The 16,362-nt window shown below is 35.2% G+C and overlaps 1 protein-coding gene across 7 annotated transcripts in view; it reads right to left on the reverse strand.

The window, feature by feature from the left end:
• LOC129739847 (protein tramtrack, beta isoform) overlaps positions 1 to 16,362 on the reverse strand; it is a 484,838-nt gene that overhangs the window by 174,309 nt on the left and 294,167 nt on the right. For 6 of the 7 annotated variants that reach the window (XM_055731379.1, XM_055731377.1, XM_055731376.1 and 3 more), the window contains one exon: positions 10,729 to 10,889. In XM_055731379.1, coding sequence (XP_055587354.1) covers positions 10,729 to 10,869 — 141 coding nt within the window. In that variant the 5' untranslated portion in view covers positions 10,870 to 10,889. The remainder of the gene's footprint in view (positions 1 to 10,728; positions 10,890 to 16,362) is intronic. The other variant, XM_055731381.1, reaches the window with a different exon arrangement.

Here is a 16,362-nt window from a genome sequence, read left to right on the forward strand (position 1 = left end):
ACACTTCTGGGATTCAGTCAGTCCCCAGGTGAGAATGATGGCAATTCGCGCCGCAAGTTGAAAGGCAATTTGAGCGCCCTCTTGATGTCTTGATGTCGGTCTTGGCAGTCGAGCTAACAATTGGCCAAGGCAAATGAAGCGCGGGTGGGTGGGAATAAATGGACAACACGCTGCCGATGATTAGATGCGATAATTGAGGAAGCTCTGTGGACGCTGAGGGGGCAATATTGGTTTTATTTTCCCTGTCCCCCGGTTATTGCCTGGGCACGAATTTGTTCGGATATTCTCAGCATTGTGTTGGTCAAGGGTCTACAAGGGAGAAGTGAAGTTTCAGAACTATATCCTCCAGATTTTCAAAATAACATCCTTCATTAGATGTAAAAACATTATAGAGTAACATTTTGAATTTGAGTATGACAACGAATGTTTTCTTAATTTAGAGATTTTATCTTTCAAATTACAGAGCTCTCGCAAGGGATTTTCTTTATCAAGACAAAAGAACTAAAAATTAAATTATTGACTTTAAAACGCTCACTTCACTAATTATCAATATTGCGAAGCTGTATAGAATTTTAGAATATTCAGACTTGTTCCAGTGTTTTTATGAGACATCCAGATACTTCAACCACTCGACTTTAAAAAAAGGGTTTTACTTGTTTAAACACTTTTTAAAACTATTTCCAACCAATTTTTAAAGAAGTCTTGGAAAATCTTTTATCTGGTCAAATCAGTTTTGGAGACTCAAGCAATCAAAAGTCCTATATTCACTTAAATGAAGGCTTCAAAAGTAAAATATTGGCTGACAAAGAGAATCAATTGCCCAATTCCCTTGAGTGAACTATATGTACTTATAAATGAACTTGAAAGTTGCAAAAGTGATTAATATGTACGTTGTATGTGACTTGTTTTGCCCAATTCCCATGCGTGAACTTTATGTACTCATTAACGAACTTGAAAGTTGCGTATGTAATCTGTACATACGTTATACGGGACTTAAGTTACATAAAGGGCACAAAAGTGCTCGATACGGGATTTGGTAAGTCACAAAAAGTGCATTGATGTGCTTTCTAAATCAAATCACCACTTCGAGTTTTAGTTTCAGTTATAACAACATCTAGGCGTGGTCTTTTGGTAGCGTGTTAGATTCTCACCACGAAGATCTGGGTTCGATCCCCAAGCCGGGTAAGATTTTTTTTTCAACACGTAATTTAGTAATTGAGTGACCATTCTGATGGGATATATGTAGGAAATGTAGGAAAGAAGCAATTGAGCAATTTGTCGAGTTTTTAATCCGGCGCGTGGCATCATGGCGGCACGAGTACAGAACATACTAAATAATCGAAAGAAGGTGATATGAACCGGAGCCAAGGGTTCAGTTGAGATAGAGAGAGATTTTTTGCTCATTTTGCGATTTTTTGGAAGCTGAATTAAGAGCCCACTGGAAGATGAATAGAAGATCATTAAGATTTGTTTTGGAACTTGAAAGTATCAATAAGAACTTAAATTTTGAGCTAAATAGGACGTGCGTAAGCGTTTTTGTGCCTGTTTTATGGGACTTTTGGTTGCTTGGGATTGCATTAAAATTATAAGTCTGCGATCTCTTGTGATTTGAATTCCTCAGCGTTATAGTTATCTTTATCTTGACATTTTTATGTTGATAGTAAAATTCATTTCCGATCTGAATATGAACCTAAGTTTTGAATATCAATTCTGAATCTATATTCTGAACCTACATTCAGATTCAAATTTTAATTTTGAATCTGTTTCCAAGTTTTAATACCTTTTCTGAAACCTTATTAAAAATTAGAATTTTAATTGAGAATCAACATGTGAAATCGGTTTCAGAGCCCTCAATGATGAATGAATAAATTGAATTTTGAAGTTTCGGGTTGATATCTGAATTCATTATGTCATTTTTTTAATCCGATTTGTGAATCTGAATTTGAATATAAGTTTCTTAGTATGGATCTGACTCTTAGTATTCAGTTCTAGATTGTCGTTTTGAAGCTTTGCTACGTTTTAATTCTGCATAAGAATTAAGTTCAAGAGCTAAGAATCTGAATACCGTAATCCGGGGCAATATTGATCACTTTTTTCAATATTTTCCGTTTATTTTTTCTGTTAAGGGGAATGTGGCATTAGGGTGTCCCAAAATTGCATAACTTCTGGGAATCTGGGGGCTCACCCTCCAATTGGTAGATTAGGATGTGCAGAACAAACTTTTGTATTGAGCCGACTAAAAAAAATCATGTTTAGAGGTTCCGCAAGCGCGATCTTTAAAAAAAGTCCACTTTCAAAAGATTTGATTTTAAATAAATTCTGGGTCCAAAAATTTTCATAAAATTTATATATTTTATATTTTTTTAATTTTGTTTGAGTTAAAAACTACACGTAAAAAATACAAAATGAACCGAACTTGTATCAAAATATAAAACTAGCAAGCTATTTTCAAGAAAAAAAAATTTTTTTGGTCCAAAAATTTTGAATTCAACTAACCAAAATGTGTACCAAGCGTAAAATATTTTTAATACCAATGCCATCAAAAGATGCGGATTTTTGTGCACTTAAACTTTGCTGAACAAAACATGTAGTTTGTATGAACGTGTGAACAGCTATTCACGATTTAATGCTTAACAAAAATCACAACTGAGGATATTTTTTATTTAATTTATCAAATTTGCAAAAAAAGACTTTGATGGTTTAAAAGAGTCATCAGAAGGCCATATGCCGAATTTGAGCAGAATCGGACAACAGGAAGGGGTTGCACTGAATCTCAAGTGTGAAAGGGATTCTGAGACATAGTGTTCTAAAGAAGCATAAAAAACTGGTTTTTCATCATACATTTTTGTCTTTACAAATCGATTGCTTGATTATGAAGGTTTTATTAAAATTTCAATTAAGACTAACATTTCATCTGAAGACTGCAACTCGATTGGACTCAAAACAAAAAAGTTATGGCTGTTCAAAGATTGTATTTTGGTTACAAATTGTCCTGTAAAACGCAATGAGTAAAAAGTACTCATTGTGTGTTAAACGACAATTTGCCACAAAAATAAAATCTTGGAACAGCCATAACTTTTTTGTTTCAAGTCCAATCGAGTTGCAGTCTTCAGATGAAATGTTAGTCTTAATTGAAATTTTAATAAAACCTTCATAATCAAGCAATCGATTTGTAAAGACAAAAATGTATGATGAAAAACCAGTTTTTTATGCTTCTTTAGAACACTATGTCTCAGAATCCCTTTCACACTTGAGATTCAGTGCAACCCCTTCCTGTTGTCCGATTCTGCTTAAATTCGGCATATGGCCTTCTGATGACTCCTTTAAACCATCAAAGTCTTTTTTTGCAAGTATTTTGATTTTAAAGTAGGTATTTATTAAGACAAATTTGATAAATTAAATAAAAAATATCCTCAGTTGTGATTTTTGTTAAGCATTAAATCGTGAATAGCTGTTCACACGTTCATACAAACTACATGTTTTGTTCAGCAAAGTTTAAGTGCACAAAAATCCGCATCTTTTGATGGCATTGGTATTAAAAATATTTTACGCTTGGTACACATTTTGGTTAGTTGAATTCAAAATTTTTGGACCAAAAAAATTTTTTTTTCTTGAAAATAGCTTGCTAGTTTTATATTTTGATACAAGTTCGGTTCATTTTGTATTTTTTACGTGTAGTTTTTAACTCAAACAAAATTAAAAAAATATAAAATATATAAATTTTATGAAAATTTTTGGACCCAGAATTTATTTAAAATCAAATCTTTTGAAAGTGGACTTTTTTTAAAGATCGCGCTTGCGGAACCTCTAAACATGATTTTTTTTAGTCGGCTCCATACAAAAGTTTGTTCTGCACATCCTAATCTACCAATTGGAGGGTGAGCCCCCAGATTCCCAGAAGTTATGCAATTTTGGGACACCCTAATGTGGCATGTTTCATATTTTTAAAACCAGTACTGGACTCCTATTAATGTAAACCATGGTTGCAGAAATTTATTAGACTATTTTAAATTTGATTTAATACCAAACAATATGGTTCAATATTTTTCTTTTTCATATTAGGAAAATTATAATTTACCTAATTTTGAAAATTCATGGATTAAACTTTGTATGAAATAAAAAAAAAATTGAACCAGGATTTCAAAACAGCTTTTTATTTTTGATTGCTAACGATGATTCAAATTGTTATTCAAAAATTCTCAGCAAGAGTCCAAAATATGAAAACAGAATTCTATTTTTATTTTAATAATATGGTAACAAATTTCCAAAATGAGATTAATATAATTAAAAATCAGAACTGAACTTCAATCAACAAGTGAGAAAATTTTCAAATATTGTAGGATTAGCATTCCAAAATGCTCGATATTATCAGGACTTGGCCAAATATTCAGTAAAAAATCAAGACTTTCCCGATCTGGCCCGGATGCCCGGTTTTTGTACAAAATTGCCCGGATATAGCCGGAATTTATTCATATGAGTAACAAAATAAGGCAAGAAATTCTGATATAGTAATGATAAATTTTTATGTTTGGTGTCAATAGCAATTTTTGAGGAGTAATTTTTATCAACATAAATATGAAATTTCAAAGTGATTTTTGTGTATCTTTCTCTTGACGCTTTCGAATAATGCTTGATATTTTTCAGGATATTGACAAGTTTATGGATTTGAATGATTGCAATCAAATGCCCGGTTTTGGCAGGTTTTTCAATAAAAAGTAGAATTATTACTGTAGCAAAATTCTAAACCTGGGATTATTTTTTGAAGTTTAGGCAGTCAATTATCTACTCTCAAATAACTTAACTCAATAATCAAAATATGATTTTTTGGAATTACAGTAGTTTTTCGATTTTATCGCGCTCAAAAAAAATTTACCGTGAAAATAGCGAAACCGTTAATTTCGCGAAACTAAAAAAAACTTGTATTGTAATTGTCTTCAAAGATTCATTTGAATGTCCTAAGCAGTGTTAAGGGTTGTATCAATCAGTTTTGATCATTACATGTTTTTTTTTTTTTTTTTATAGAAGTTAACCTTAAACAAAGAATCAATTTATAAACAATCAATAATTTTTATGGGAACAAGTAATTCTGTCCTATAACGATTTCTTTTTTGCCGAGATTCAACGCAAACAACATAGAAAAACTATCTCTTGGATTGTTGTAGATTTTCAACTGTAGCGTATTTTATATTATATAAATTTGAAAGAAGGAAAATAAATTTATTCATCACAACAAGACAAAATTGACAAAAATGACCAAGATTATCAAAATATCAAAATTGACAAAAATGCAAAACTAACAAAAACGAAAAAATTCTCAAAAATTACTAAAAAAAATTGCATAATTGACAAAACTGAAAAAGTTATCTTAATTGACAAATTTTTGATAGTTGACAAATTTAGCTAAATTGACAAAATGATGAAATTGAATAAAGGGGGGGGGGGGGGGGGGGGGTTGGGGGTTGGGTCCAACACTTTCAAAAAATCGATTTTTTTATTTTTTTATTTTCTTATTGTAAAACATTTCAAGAATGTTGTGTCAAATTTTCAAGTCAATTGAAGCAAAACTGTAGAAATTATAGGCCTTTATCTCCTCCTATCTAATACTGCAAGAAAGCAAGAGCAGAAACTTCAAACGCGTTTTTCTCGAAAGCACATTTTTAAAGTCCGTGGACATCGTCATTTGAAAACTACTTATCCTATTCTTTTCAAATTTGGAACATATTTTCTACATATAAAATACCAGACCCCAACGTTTTTCTTTTTTTTTTACTTTGGGGAGATTTTACAGATAAAAAATGGCGGATATTTTCGTGAAAAATCATAGTTTTTACTTCAAACAGCCACAAAAATTTCATAAAATTTTTTTTAAGTTAAATAAAAACGTTGGGGTCCAGAAAAACATCTATTAAAAATATTTTGCTCTAATTTTTTGACTTCAGATGATTCTGTGCTGAGATACAGCGTCCAAAACAAATCCTGTTTTCTAAAAGGCATCCTCGAAAATGCTCCGTCACCGGCTCATTTCCCCCCCCCCCTTAAGTTGACATAGTTGAAAAATTGGCTGAATTTACTTAATTGACTGATTTGTCACTTTTTTCGATTTGGACAGTTTTGTTAATTTTGCCCAATTAATCAATTTAAGCATTTTTTATCAAATAAGTCAATTTCGTATATTCTGTTAAATAAGCGTATTTTATCAAGTTTTTCAATGTGGCCAAATTTTTCAGTTTAGTCACTCTTGCTAATCCCTGAAATTTCGTCAATATTGTTTATTTATTGTCTCTTTTCATTTTGATTGTTTTTGTCAATTTTGTCGATTTTCTTGATTCTATTAATTTTGGTAATAGTTTTGTCATTAATGTTTATTTTTTCAATTTCGTCTCCATGCCAATTTTGTCTATTTTGCAATTTTTAACAATTTTGTCAAATTTTTCAAATTTAGTCTTTTTTTTTAAATTGTCAATTTTGCTATAATGTACTTATTGATAAAAATTTGGTAAAATAAGTTAAGTTGAATAAAAATATTAAGCATTTTCCAAAAGCGATTAATTTATAAAAAAATGATAAAATGTACAAAATCATCCCTGGTAACAAAATTTACAAAAATTACAAACATAAAATTTGACCAAAATGAAAACAATGGCAAAATGACAAAATAATTACAAAAATTGTCAAAATTTACAAAAATTATAAACATTAAAAGTTAATTCGATCGATTATTGGACCCTGCGTTAACGCATCGTTTTTAAAAGATTGTAATTTTACGCATTTTTCTATCAATATCTTCATTCTCTTCACTCTAGAGATTTTCTAGAGTGAACGATGAAGTTTAAACGTTTATTTGAAAGACGTGACAGTGAGTCAAAAAAATTTTCCTGAAGAATTTGGTGAAGAGTGGAATATCAATGAAAGCTTATGTGAGGATTTTGAAGCCGAAAATTTGATTTAAGAGCAAACGATTCTAAAATTCTGGGTTTTGACAATTCTCACATATTATTTTAAAAAGGCTTTTCGATTTATCAAAAGTGATGAATAAATTTATATAATATTTGTCTTTTCGTCATTTTTGCCTTTTTTTTATTTTTCTCATATTTTCTCATTTTTGAATTTTTGTCATTTTTGTCATTTTGGTCATTTTTGTCATTTCTGTCACTTTTGTCATTTTTGTCATTTTTGTTATTTTTGTCATTTTTGTGATTTTTGCCATTTTTGTCATTTGTGCCATTTTTGTCATTTTTGTCAGTTTTGTCATTTTTGTCATTTTTATCATTTTTGTCATTTTTGTCATTTTTGTCATTTTTGTCATTTTTGTCATTTTTGTCATTTTGGTCATTTTTGTCATTTTTGTCATTTTTGTCATTTTTGTCATTTTTGTTATTTTTGTCATTTTTGTCATTTTTGACATTTTTGTCATTTTTAAATTTTTGTTTTTTTTGTCATTTTTGTCATTTTTGTCATTTTGGTTATTTTTGTCATTTTTGTCATTTTGGTCATTTTTGTCATTTTTGTCATTTTTGTCATTTTTGTCATTTTTGTCATTTTTGTCATTTTTGTCATTTTTGTCATTTTGGTCATTTTGGTCATTTTTGTCATTTTTGTCATTTTTGTCATTTTTGTCATTTTTGTCATTTTTGTCATTTTTGTCATTTTTGTCATTTTGCAATTTTGTTATTTTTGTCATTTTTGTCATTTTTGTCATTTTTGTCATTTTTGTCATTTTTGTCATTTTTGTCATTTTGTCATTTTGTCATTTTGTCATTTTTGTCATTTTTGTCATTTTTGTCATTTTTGTCATTTTTGTCATTTTTGTCATTTTTGTCATTTTTGTCATTTTTGTCATTTTTGTCATTTTTGTCATTTTTGTCATTTTTGTCATTTTTGTCATTTTTGTCATTTTTGTCATTTTTGTCATTTTTGTCATTTTTGTCATTTTTGTCATTTTTGTCATTTTTGTCATTTTTGTCATTTTTGTCATTTTTGTCATTTTTGTCATTTTTGTCATTTTTGTCATTTTTGTCATTTTTGTCATTTTTGTCATTTTTGTCATTTTTGTCATTTTTGTCATTTTTGTCATTTTTGTCATTTTTGTCATTTTTGTTATTTTTGTCAATTTTGTCATTTTTGTCATATTTGTCATTTTGGTAATTTTTGTCATTTTTGTCATTCTTGTCATTTTTGTCATTCTTGTCATTCTTGTCATTTTTGTCATTTTTGTCATTTTTGTCATTTTTGTCATTTTTGTCATTTTTGTCATTTTTGTCATTTTTGTCATTTTTGTCATTTTTGTCATTTTTGTCATTTTTGTCATTTTTGTCATTTTTGTCATTTTTGTCATTTTTGTCATTTTTGTCATTTTTGTCATTTTTGTCATTTTTGTCATTTTTGTCATTTTTGTCAATTTTTGTCATTTTGCAATTTTTGTCTTTTTTGTCATTTTTGTCATTTTTGTCATTTTTGTCATTTTTGTCATTTTTGTCATTTTTGTCATTTTTGTCATTTTTGTCATTTTTGTCATTTTTGTCATTTTTGTCATTTTTGTCATTTTTGTCTTTTTTGTAATTTTTGTCATTTTTGTCATTTTTGTCATTTTTGTCATTTTTGTCATTTTTGTCATTTTTGTCATTTTTGTCATTTTTGTCATTTTTGTCATTTTTGTCATTTTTGTCATTTTTGTTATTTTTGTCATTTTTGACATTTTTGTCATTTTTGTCATTTTTGTTATTTTTGTCATTTTTGTCATTTTGATTAGTTTTGTGATTCTTGTCATTTTGATCATATTTGCCATTTTTGTTTTTTTTTTTCATTTTTGTCAATTTTGTTATTTTTGTCATTTTTGTCAGTTTTTTGTCTTTTCTGTCTTTTTTGTTATTTTTGTCTGTTTTGTCAGTTTTGTCAGTTTTTTTTTCATTTTTGTCTTTTCTGTATTTTTTGATATTTTTGTCATTTTTGTCTTTTTTTTTTATCATTTTTGTCATTTTCGTCATTTTTGTAATTTTTGTCATTTTAATCATTTTTTGTCCTTTTTATTAATTTTTGAATTTTTGTCATTTTTGTCATTTTTGTCATATTTGTCAATTTTGTTATTTTTGTAAATTATGTCATTTTTGTCATTTTTGTCAGTTTTTTCTTTTTTGTCTTTTCTGTCTTTTTTGTTATTTTTGTCATTTTTGTCATTTTTGTCATTTTTGTCTTTTCTGTCTTTTTTTGCTATTTTTGTTATATTTGTCAGTTTTTTCATTTTTGTCATTTTTGTCCTATTTGTCATTTATATCATTTTTGTCATTTTTGTTATTTCTGTCATTTTTGTCATTTTTGCCATTTTTGTCATTTTTGCCATTGTTGTAATTTTATTCATACTTCAGTGCAAAAACATGATTGAAAATTTCCGAGAGTTTTGGCTCTGGTACAATTTTGCTGGTTTTGAAGAAACACCGGAACAATGAGTTTCCAGAAGATTCAGAGTTCTATCCTAGAGGATGGACGCAAGACACCGTTTTAAGTATACAGCGGCCTGGAAGTTAAAGGCCTTTACTAGGATTTAATAGGGATGCGTTTAGTACAAATCGAGATTAAAACTGAGTTAAGTTAGGGTACTTTGTGTAAGGATGAGAAGATCGTTTCGTTTCCCATGCATGGATTACGAGAGCTTCGGAAAAGCTGGCGGGATTGGCAGCTATGATATTGCTCTGAAGCACCACATCAAATGTTCAATATTTTCCATTGAATACAGTTTCAATTACTTTAGTATTCCCATTTGCTTCAAAGCCTAATGGAGGATATTATCATAAATCAAATTTTCAAGACAAATGCTCCGTCGAAACCACACAAACTTGACTCCAGGAGGGAGTCAAAAGTCATCCAACCGTTGGTATTGGCAAGGTCCAAACGCTTACGGAATCCTTATGCCAGTTTTTTCCCCCGCCACGGGAGAACTCCGATGATTCATCGATATGGCACATCGGTTTGTTTCGATGCCCGAGTAAGACCCCATCAACGCATCATTACTGACTTCGAAGAGGAGAGAAGCCCGCCCGATACGGATCGAACAAACTGGACCGAGGGACCCACACCGAGGAAGAAGCAGGACTTCCATAAACGGACAACGGTTAACATTAATCTCCCGCAGCGAGAGATGGCGTCGTTGTTTTGGCTACCCGAGTTCAAATTGAGTTACGATAAGCATTTATCTCCAGCAGGTCCACGCAGCATCCCAGCAGCAGCAAGTCAATTATCGCTCAATGACTTAATTTTACGCCTGGCGCGTGCGCCTCAACGTTCCTTGTGGTCATCGTCTTCGACGTACGCGTGGACAGATGTCGCCAGACGCCACAGAACCAGTTATCGGTATTTACTCTCTCTTTGGCAGGGGCTAATTGATTTTTAATATCTGCAATTTTCGCCACCACCCGGCAGCCTGAGGGGCTTCTCTGCTTCTGCCTTAACATCTTCTGGTTTTTGGATCGAAACAGAACGACCGAAGAAGGTGCGAAGCGTATAAAATTAAAAGAAAATTATGCACCTGGGCGACAAGTTCTTTTACGCCACTTCTTGTCCCCGGTTCAGCTTATCTGTGGTTCAGCAGATTGGCTTGGATTGGGTCCCTCGAGCGAAGGGACCTAACCACACTTAATAACTACTTCCAGCAACTCAGCAGACTCAGATAGGCATATTTCCGAAATGAAGTGATAAGTGTTACGTTTGCGGTGATTTAAGCAGTTTAGGACTTACCTTGTGGGCTCGGATGGAGGCGCCCTCTGAGCAAGCTAGTGTTACGTCCACCAGACTCTCGTCCTGCAGCAACTGGCTAAACACCCCTAACAGGTTGGATTGATGATTGTTCCACCTCAAGCAGTAATGCTCACTGCCCATGTCGGTGACAGCTTACGCTGCTGGAAGGATTAGAAACAGAGAGAGAAAAAAACGTGGAAAATTAGCATATTTATTGAGTTGTAGAAAAAAAATTAAACAGTATCATTTTATATAAGTCACTTTAAAGTAAAAATTCATTTAGGAAACCTAAAATTTCCTTAAAGCCGCCGTTCTGGCAAATCCTGAAATTTATTTCTAATACTCTATAACTCCAGTTATCATAGCCAAACTAACTGGAGGCCTACAGCCTCTCAAATGAAGCCGATTTCAGCGAAATTAATTTGCATTAACAAATTCCTGTTGACAACCTGTGGTCCATTCCAATCGGAATCACTTTGCATGTGCTTTCAATCAGCTGAACAACAAGTCGAGTTTGGCTCGGAATGAGAAAACCATAAAAAGAAAAGTGCAGCACAATGCTGCTGCAACAATCTTGTACTGCACCGAACTATTTTTTTTCTGGTACCCAAAGTGCATGCACTTAAGATCCCCGATTTGCCACCTCCGGCACTTTTAAGGCCCGCAACTGAACCTTCTCATTCCGATGGTAAAACTCAGCCGTGCATTCCCGTTTTACCCCAGAAGCACCCCGAAGCGCATGCGTTAATTAAGGAAATTAGTAACCCACGCCTGATTTATGAATCAAAGTACATCGTACACATATACAGTCGTAAAAATGGCTCATGTGTTTTAAGATTATATGAGAAAGCCGGAATGGTCCAGCGTAATGCAAATGAAAATCTGCGGGTCAGTTTCGCCTGATGCTTCCCGAAGTAGAACTGGCAGGCAGGTATCTGATTTCTTTGGAAAATTAACCGGTTGATGGGGTGGCTTTGGAAAAGAACGCGATCGGTAGTTTCCCCCAAAAAAAAAAAAAAATCTGAAAACAGCTTTTCTCCGATGCAGATGGACTGATGTTCGAAGCTTTTTCCAATATAAACTAAAATGCTTTTTACATTCAGTCTATTGCGACAAGGTTCAAGGAAAAAAAAAGTGAAAACATTTGGTCCTTCGAACCGGATCTTGGACTAGGAAGTGAACTAAGCGCATCATTATACATACATAAATGTCAGTTCTTTCTTAAGCGACGAAAACTACACCATTTGTAGCGTTATCCGACACCTTATTCGTGCCATCAGAAGAACGAAAAAGAGCGCAAGATTTTGCTCTCAGAGCCTTCAAATCGTTGCCAGCGACAACATTTTCCAGTTCTCTCATTGGTCAATATTACTCAATTTCCATCTGATTTTTAACCATCTGGATGCACTGCAGCTTGCAGATAGAACATGACGATGATTTTCTCACTGAAGCCCGTGCGGGAGCAAAATCATTTTAATATTTACAGACATGGCGAACTTTCTATAATATCCGATTTAAACTGACTTCAGACGACATTTTATACGATCTTTTCGCTATGCGGTTGGAATTGCGATTCGAACCACAATTTTAAACGACTTAAGTTATCATTTCTGATACGATTTTATGTTTGCTAGGGAACGGCAGCTTAGGCCTTGGCTTCATTCGTCCTCAATCGTAGCAATGACAAGGCAATCGAAGATTTCCTTCGGAAGAAAAAAAACCAGGATTATACAATGATGATCCTGTCAGAAGGTCATTTCGTTAAGTATCAGATCTTAGAACAGCTTCAAGTAACAGGAAATCCTCGGGTTCTTTGATTGAAAAGAAAAGGAGGATTTTTTGAGTGTGATCCTGTTGAACACTAAGCTACAATGCAGGATTCACTTGTGGAAAAGAGTTATCGTTAATTTGCTATCTCAGTAAGGTCCTAACATAGCTACACTCTACACTAGCGATTGTTAATCCCACCAGCGATCGTCAATACGCGAATTTCCAATGGTGGGTTTCAACACCTCCCCTCATTTTGCCCCCTCTCGGCGATCAGCTGGACTGGATCACTACTCCCTGCGCTGACCAATCTCGGCTTCGGATCCCGAAAGTCCCCCTTTCGGTCGTCAGCAAAGAAGTCACGCTACTATCCCATGCGCAGCGTGAGACGGCATCAAGAGGAATCCGCCTTGCCGTCTTCGAACTTCAGTGGCATCGCTGGATGTTCTCTGCGCAGGTTGACTCCTCTGCTCTGGGCTCTGGTACACTTGCTAGTTCAGCTCAGGCATAGTTCCCTGTAGAGAATTTCGATCAAGTCCAGGACTCAGGTCTAGTTGAGGAAAAGTTTGGAAGTTTAGGATTTATTTAAACGTTGCCATTCATTTGAAAGAGGTCACAGTGATCTTGCTGAAGATTTATTAAATAATGTTGCAGTTGTGTTCGTGGGGACTATGAGTTTCTTCTAGGGGTTATGGGTTTCTCCTAGATAGATCAAGATTGAGATGACCAGGCATTTCCGATAGTTCGCGAACGCAGAAAGATAGTCCACTTGAAGCAAAGCAACAAGTTCAGGACTCCGATCATGTTGAGTACTCCGGTCCAGTTAAAGACTTTTCAGTTCAGGCAAAGTCGCAAGTTGGGGACTTTGCTCCCATTGAGGACTTTAGTCCAGTTCAGGTAGAATTGCCTGAAGAGGAATTAGATCAAGTTGAGGGCTCTAGTTTAGGAAAACTGCCTTCAGGACTTCAGTCAAGTTGCGAAATTCGGTGACGTTTAGCTTAAGTTACCAGTTTAGTGCTTCGGTTCAGTTTAGGACTTTGGTTGAGTTCAGGCATAAGTAGTTACCAGTGAAGAATTTCTGTCCCGTTGAGGACTTCTATCCTAGTCAGGCAAAGTTGCCAGTTTAGGACTTCAGTCCACTTCAGGCAAAGTTACCAGTTCAGAACTCCGATCAAGCTGAGTACTCCGGTCCAGTTAAGGCAAAGTTGCCAGTTTAGAACTTCGGTCCTGTTGAGGACTTGTCAGTTCCGGCAAAGTCACAAGTAGAGGACTTTAGCCCAGTTCAAGCTAAATTTCCAGTAGAAGACTTTGATCAAGTTGAGGACTCCAGTCTAGTAGAGGAAAAGTTTGGAAGTTAAGGACTTCAGATCAAGTAAAGGTGGCAGTCTGGAACTTTGGTCCAGTTGAGGACTTCAGTCCACTTCAGGCAAAGTTACCAGTTCACGACTTCGATCAAGTTGAGTACTCCAGTCCAGTTAAGGACTTGTCAGTTCCGGAAAAGTCGCAAGTTGAGGAGTTTGTTCCGGTTGAAGACTTTAGTCCAGTTAAGTTAACATTGACAGAAGAGGAATTCGATCAAGTTGAGAACTCCAGTTTAGTAGAGACAAAGTTTGGAAGTTTCAGCTGAAGTTAGTTCAGGCAAATTGCCAGTTTAGGACTTCAGTCAAGTTTCGGACTTTGGTGAAGTTTAGCTAAAGTTGCCAGTTTAGAATATAATTCAGTTGAGGACTTAGGTCCAGTTCAGACAACGTTGCCAGTTGACTTCTTCGAACCAGTTGCGGACATTGGTTTAGTTCAGGCATAGTTACCGGTGTAGAACTGTCCATGTCAGGCAAAGTTACCAGTTTAGGACTTTGGTCCAGTTCAGGGAAAGTTACCAGTTCAGGCAAAATTGCTGGTAGAGGAATTCGATCTAGTTGAGAACACCATTCTGGTAGAGGCAGTTTGGAAGTTTGGGACTTCAACAGGCAAATCGCCAGTTTAGGATTTCTGTCAATCTGCTGTCTTCGGTGAAGTTTAGCTTAAGTTATCAGTTTGGAACTTCGGTTTAGTCGAGGACTTAGGTCCAGGTCAGACAACGTTGCCAGTCGAGGACTTCGATCCAGCCGAGGAAAAGTTGCCAGTTGTCCACTTCGATCCAGTTGAGGACTTTGGCTTAGTTCAGGCATAGCTACAAGTGTAAAACTACTATCCAGATAAGGACTTCTGTCCAGCTCAGGCAAAGTTACCAGTGTAGAACTTCTGTCCAGTTGAGGAATTCGGTCCATGTCAGGCAAAGTTACCAGTTCAGATCTCTGATCAAGTTGAGGACTTCGGTCCAGTTAAGGCAATGTTGCCAGTTTAGAACTGCGGTCCAGTTGAGGATTTGTCAGTTCCGGCAAAGTCGATAGTTGAGGCATATCCTCCGATTGAGTTCAAGCAAAATTGCCTTTAGAGGAATTCGGTCAAGTTGAGGTCTCCAGTCTGTTAGAAGCACAATTGCCAGTAGAGGAATTCTATCAAATTGAGGTCTTCAATCTAGTAGAGGCAAAGTTTGGAAGTGTGGAACTTCAGATTAAGATTTAGTTCAGGGAAACTGTCAATTTAGGACTTCAGTCAAGCTGCGGACTTAGATTAGGTTAAGCTAAGGATACCTGTTTAAAGCTTTGGTTCAGTCGAGGACTTCAATTCACCCAAGGAAAAATTGCCAGTTGACGACTTCGATCCAGTTGAGGACCTCGATTTAGTTCAGGCATAGTTATCAGTGTTGAACTTCTGTCCAGTTGAGGACTTCTGTCCAGGTTAGGCAAAGTTGCCAGATTTGGGCTAGATTTTGCAAAGTGGATATCGAGGACTTTGGTCTAGTTGCGGACTTTGGTCAAGTTGAGGCAAAGTTTCCAGCGAGAACTTCTGTCCAGTTGAGGACTTTGGTCTAGTTCCGGTATAGCCGCAAGCCGAGGTCTTTGGTCCAGTTAACAAAAAACTGCCAGAAGAGAACTTCGTTCCAATTGAGGATTTAGCCTAGCTCAAGCAAAGATGCAAGACGAGGACTTAGGTCTCGTAGAACACTTCAATTCAATTAGAGCAAAGTTGAGGACTTCAGGCCAGGTCAGACAAAATTGGCCATTAAAACAGGACCGCGGTCAACTTTGGTCAAGTTAAGGTACTGTTGCCAGCTGAGGACATCGGTAGGGTTAAAGCGGTAGGACTTTGCCAGTCGAGGATTTCGGCCCTGTTAAGACAACGTTGCTAGTTGTGAGCTTTGGTCCAGGTAAGGCAGAGTTGTCAGTTGAATTTTTTCATTTTGATTAAGACAAGGTTGAAACTCATCGTTTGGATCCTCCGATAGGGAACTGTTTTTAGGATCGGAACGATCCACTGCGCCGAGCAGAACCAAAACAAGCGTTTACTGAGACTAAAAACCTGCGGTTAATCCCTCGACGAATAAAGCACACAAAAAAGTTCACTTCATTTTTCGCTCAATTAACGAAACGATGCCAGCAACGGCAGCTGCATTCCCGTCACCAGAATCGTGTCCAATATTGCACCATCCAGCACCTGATCCCTCGACCTCCGCCTGTTTCCCCTCCATTTCGCTCGAATCCCTTCCACGGGGATTGTTTCTTTTTAATTTTTTAGTGATTATTTCATCGGTGCTTTTATTTCTCGTAGGCATGTTGCTGCGCGCGCAACTTCATCCGTCAGCCCGCAACCAGGACGACAACATACCAGCCGAGAAAAAAACATAAACACAGAAGCTCGCGTTTTGTCGCACAATCGCATCGGCACACATACAAACACGAGAGAAACCTGACAGCGAACATGCTGCCCAGTGACACTCCACTCGACAGAATATGGGGTGTCCCAAGACTCGTAAGATTCATTGGT

Source organism: Uranotaenia lowii, chromosome 1, assembly GCF_029784155.1.
Source record: "Uranotaenia lowii strain MFRU-FL chromosome 1, ASM2978415v1, whole genome shotgun sequence".
Taxonomy (NCBI): Eukaryota; Metazoa; Arthropoda; class Insecta; order Diptera; family Culicidae; genus Uranotaenia; species Uranotaenia lowii.